Source organism: Nerophis lumbriciformis, linkage group LG01, assembly GCF_033978685.3.
Source record: "Nerophis lumbriciformis linkage group LG01, RoL_Nlum_v2.1, whole genome shotgun sequence".
NCBI classification, from domain to species: Eukaryota; Metazoa; Chordata; class Actinopteri; order Syngnathiformes; family Syngnathidae; genus Nerophis; species Nerophis lumbriciformis.
Genome location: NC_084548.2, coordinates 56774619 through 56779201, shown reverse-complemented (window position 1 = coordinate 56779201; position 4583 = coordinate 56774619). Strand labels below are relative to the sequence as shown.

The following is a 4583-nucleotide window of genomic DNA, read 5'->3' as shown; positions in this document are numbered from 1 at the left end:
AATAGTTTGTAAGGTTTGTAAAGACACAAGTTAGCTTTTTTTTTACTCAATATGACAGTATAACTGTCATACTAAATATAAAAGTTGAATAAATATAACACCAAAACCAAACTTGCAATCCATCTAAAAATACCTGTAATATTGAATCTATGTGAGTTTTACCAGAATCAGTTATTTTGGTAAGGTTTACAAATACAAAAATTGGGTTTTACTCATGATGACAGTATAACTGCCATAATCAAAATAAACATAACTCCTAAACCAAATATGCTAAATGGCTAATAATGCCTGGAGAAATGAATCTTTGTGAGTTTTAGTAGAAAAAAAATATTTTGTAAGGTTTGTAAAGACAAAAGTTAGTTTTTTTTTTACTCAATATGATGGTATAACTGTCATACTAAATATGAAAGTTATATAAACATAATTCCAAAACCAAACTCCTAAACTAAATTTGTAGTCCGTCTTAAACTGACTGTAATATTGAATCTATGTGATTTTTACCAGAATCAGGTATTTTGGTAAGGTTTACAAATACAAAACTTGGGTTTTACTCATAATGACAGATAACTGCAACATTTGATATGACAGTTATTTAATAATGACTCCTAAACCAAACATGATAAATGGCTAATAATGCCTGGAGAAATGTATCTTTGTGAGTTTTACTGGAAAAAAATAATTTGTAAGGTTTATAGAGACACAAGTTAATTTTTTTTTATTTAATATGATGGTATAACTGTCATACTAAATATCAATCAATCAATCAATGTTTATTTATATAGCCCTAAATCACAAGTGTCTCAAAGGGCTGCACAAGCCACAACGACATCCTCGGTACAAAGCCCACATAAGGGCAAGGAAAAACTCACCCCAGTGGGACGTCGATGTGAATGACTATGAGAAACCTTGGAGAGGACCGCATATGTGGGTAAACCCCCCCCCCCCCCCTTTAGGGGAGACCGAAAGCAATGGATGTCGAGTGGGTCTGACATAATATTGTGAGAGTCCAGTCCATAGTGGATCCAACATAATAGTAAGAGTCCAGTCCATAGTGGGGCCAGCAGCCCAGGTAACACATGAACGTTATGTGAACGTTATGTGAACGTTAGGAGAACGTAGTGGCATTGTTATGGGAACGTTAGTTTGTAACGTTCAAAGAACGTGAGGTTGTGGAGTTCTTGCTTGGTTAGCAGAACTTTAGCCATGAACGTTTGGCAAGAACGTTTAGGGAACTGTTTAGGAACATGCTATTTTCGTCTGTTTTTGTGCTATATTGTCAGGACTAACACTCAAACAGAAAATTCAACAATAATTCTTTATTAGTGATAATTATAATACAATAGAAATGGAATGCTGTGGTATTTACGTCTGTTTTTGTGCTATATTGTCAGGACTATAACACTCAAACAGAAAATTCAACAATAATTCTTTATTAGTGATAATTATAATACAATAGAAATGGAATGCAGTGGTATTTACGTCTGTTTTTGTGCTATATTGTCAGGACTGACACTCAAAACAGAAAAGTAAACAATAATTCTTTATTAGTGATAATTATAATACAATAGAAATGGAAGTTCTGCCGTCCGGGAGGAGCTCAAAGTAAAGCCGCTGCTCCTCCACATCGAGAGGAGCCAGATGAGGTGGTTCGGGCATCTGGTCAGGATGCCACCCGAACGCCTCCCTAGGGAGGTGTTTAGGGCACGTCCGACCGGTAGGAGGCCGCGGGGAAGACCCAGGACACGTTGGGAAGACTGTCTCCCGGCTGGCCTGGGAACGCCTCGGGGTCCCACAGGAAGAGCTGGACCAAGTGGCTGGGGAGAGGGAAGTCTGGGCTTCCCTGCTTAGGCTGCTGCCCCCGCGACCCGACCTCGGATAAGCGGAAGAAGATGGATGGATGGATGGAATAGAAATGGAATGCTGTGGTCTTGGTCGTGCGCGTCAGTGTACTCCTGCCCCTTCTTGTTGGTTCTCTTCCTGGAAGTAAATAATTATAGATATTCACAAATACAACAAAGAGCACTGGAATGTAGATGAATTGAATTCAATTAAAACATGGCATAATTTACTCCTTGTTTACCTGCTCAATGCTCACTGGTCTCACTCGCGTTTGCTTGGTTCTTTTCCCTTTCCCTGTTTTCTTCTTCTTCACTTCCTGCAAGTATTTATAATTGCAAATTCAACACAGAACTGGGATCTTTATGAATTGAATTAAAACATTGGCATAATTACTTTATCACTTAATCACTCATCTCACTGTCCCTTTTCTTTGTACACTTCCCTTTGCCCTTCTTCGCCGTCGCTTCCTGCAAGTGTTTATAATTGCAAATTCAACACAGAACTGGGATCTTTATGAATTGAAATAAAACATTGGCATAATTACTTTATCATTTACCTGGTCACTCATCTCACTGTCCATTTCCTTTTTACACTTCCCTTTGCCTTTCTTCGCCGTCGCTTCCTCTTAATTCCTCCTCTTCTCCTGCAAGTAGTTATAATTGCAAATTCAAAAGACATGCAGTGGAACGTCAATAAAATGGAATTCAAAATTGGGATATCTTATCATAATTCTCCGTACCTCAAACTTTGAACCTCCCTTTCGAAAAGTGGCCAGTTTCAGGACCTCTCCAAGCTCACAATCTACTTCAGCTGTGGTCGTCTGTTTGTAAACACCCCTGCATACCTCTGGAATCACCAGTACAATTTAGAATTCCCTTTATAATAAATACCGTAATAATAACAGCTAGATCGACCTTGTGAGCATACATGCAACATGTTCAAAGATGCAAACCTATTATTAACACTTACTTATTATTATTCTGTAAAAGGGCAAGTCCTCAAACGCCACTTTGCCTGTCTTTCCACGGAGACCAAGCTGCTCCAGGACTTTGTTTGTGGCAATTTTCCTCAGCATTGTCCTCACCGTGTCTGCCAAATTCTGCCCACCAAGAGCAGTAAGAGCTTTCACCTATACAAATAAATAAACAACAATATTGTACTTGATTAGAACATGTTTTTTGATAACTGAGCAAGATAATTTTGCAGTGGGGAATTAAAACTAATTACCAGCTGCTTTCTGAGCAGAAGATCAGTGTCGAGCTGTTCACAGAAGGTCTTAAGCTGCTCAAGAGTCTCGAAAGGCTTCTCAATGAGATCTTGAACATCCACAGCTTCTGGCCCCACAGACTGTGCTGCCAGCCCTCTCAGCATGCGCATAATTTCTCCCTGGTTCTCAACTATTTTTTTAACTTTCATGTTTAACTGGAAAACTGCAAAGACAACAAAAGTCAAAGAGGTAATTCGTATTACTGCCCGTTGTAACAGCCTGTTTAACACCACCTATCAACAGTTAAATAGCCAACTAACGTTCACTTTCAAGGGCATTCCTGCTGCTTCTTGGAGTGGTCTGGTACTGACTCGTACTGGCTGGAGTGGTTTGGTACTGGCTTGAGCTGGATGCATGATTCCTTGTCTGGACTGAGCCTGTAAGTGCTGCTTCTCGCTGGGCTGTGAAGTCGGCCTGGATGCCTTGGAGTGGTGTAGTATTGGCTGGTACTGGCTGAAGTGGTCTGGTACTCGCTGGAGTTTGGAAAGTTCAATGGTGGGAGCACTGGCAGTGGGGGTGCCTGGATGAGGATCTGTAATTTCTCTTTTCTGCACTTCTTTTTTGGCCGAATTTCCTCTTCGCCTAAACCAACGAAGACAATAACATTTATGCACCACTAAGTAGTGTTTGAGTATTGTAAGTAAACAGTCTTTGAAAAGTGACTAACCGTCAGCATCAAACACATCTTCCTCATCGTTTCTATAACGTTCAGGGGTGATGTGGCTCCATTTGGTTGACATTTCTTCTTCCTCTGGGCTCGAAAACATTTCAGCTTGTTTTTCATATTGAAGGGCCTTGTCAAAGTCTTCTGCAAAATTTCAAAGTATGCTGATGACTCAAGATGAATTATGTTGTTTAAGATATACATGATATGACTTTGACAATATTCCCTTACCAGTCAATGTTTTCCTGAAAACCCGAATTGGCAGCCTATCCCAGACTTCTTTGTCAGGAATCTCAGCTCTCCGGATTCTGGAGTGGGTAGGATTTGGCTTTGGCCAATAGCAGAAGCTATTCTGAAGATAAAATAATCCAGACCTCAAAATATCTTCAAAGCAGTCACTATCACTCTCATTTTCTGAATCAGATGACAAGGTGACATGATGGTCGATTAGTCTCCAATCAGCATCATTTTCATCAGGCTCATCACTATCAGGGCCACTGTAGGTGGCATTGTCAGCACCCGCGGCAGTGCAGTAAGCAGTCTCCGCAGCATCCATGTACTGAAGGGTTGTCACTGTTTCTGGAGTTGTAAAGATTGTCGTGTCATTCTCTTGCTCGCTATCATCACTCTCTAATTCTAAAGTTGACTGTCGGCATTGCTTCTTCAAATGCCTAGTTGTGGCAGCCCATCTACGCTTATAAGCCCTCTGTTGAAACTTCTTCATTGTGTTGTTTATTCTATAAAAAAAACAAAACAAGGAAAATGGGTTGCCCTATTATCGCCCACATTTTTACTATATTTTGCTAAAAACAT

The 4583-nt window shown here is 40.0% G+C and overlaps 1 protein-coding gene across 1 annotated transcript; it reads right to left on the bottom strand.

The window, feature by feature from the left end:
• Positions 1-1610: 1610 nt before the first annotated feature.
• On the bottom strand, positions 1611-4583 carry LOC133612349 (uncharacterized). The gene is made up of 10 exons (XM_061969689.2): positions 4002-4583; positions 3774-3914; positions 3521-3688; positions 3367-3477; positions 3067-3269; positions 2809-2968; positions 2579-2685; positions 2396-2482; positions 2081-2155; positions 1611-1977 (listed from the first exon to the last, which is right to left on the bottom strand). Exons 1-8 carry the CDS (start codon positions 4492-4494, stop codon positions 2465-2467), a joined length of 1401 nt encoding a protein of 466 aa, XP_061825673.2. The 5' UTR covers positions 4495-4583; the 3' UTR covers positions 1611-1977; positions 2081-2155; positions 2396-2464.

Coding starts and splice junctions, on each gene's coding strand:
- LOC133612349 (XM_061969689.2), bottom strand. CDS start 4,494: ATGAAGAAGTTTCAACAGAGGGCTTATAAGCGTAGATGGGCTGCCACA. Junction 3,915..4,001: donor TTTCAGGAAAACATTGACTG/GTAAGGGAATAT, acceptor GAAATTTTGCAG/AAGACTTTGACAAGGCCCTT. Junction 2,686..2,808: donor CTTTTACAGAATAATAATAA/GTAAGTGTTAAT, acceptor TGGTGATTCCAG/AGGTATGCAGGGGTGTTTAC.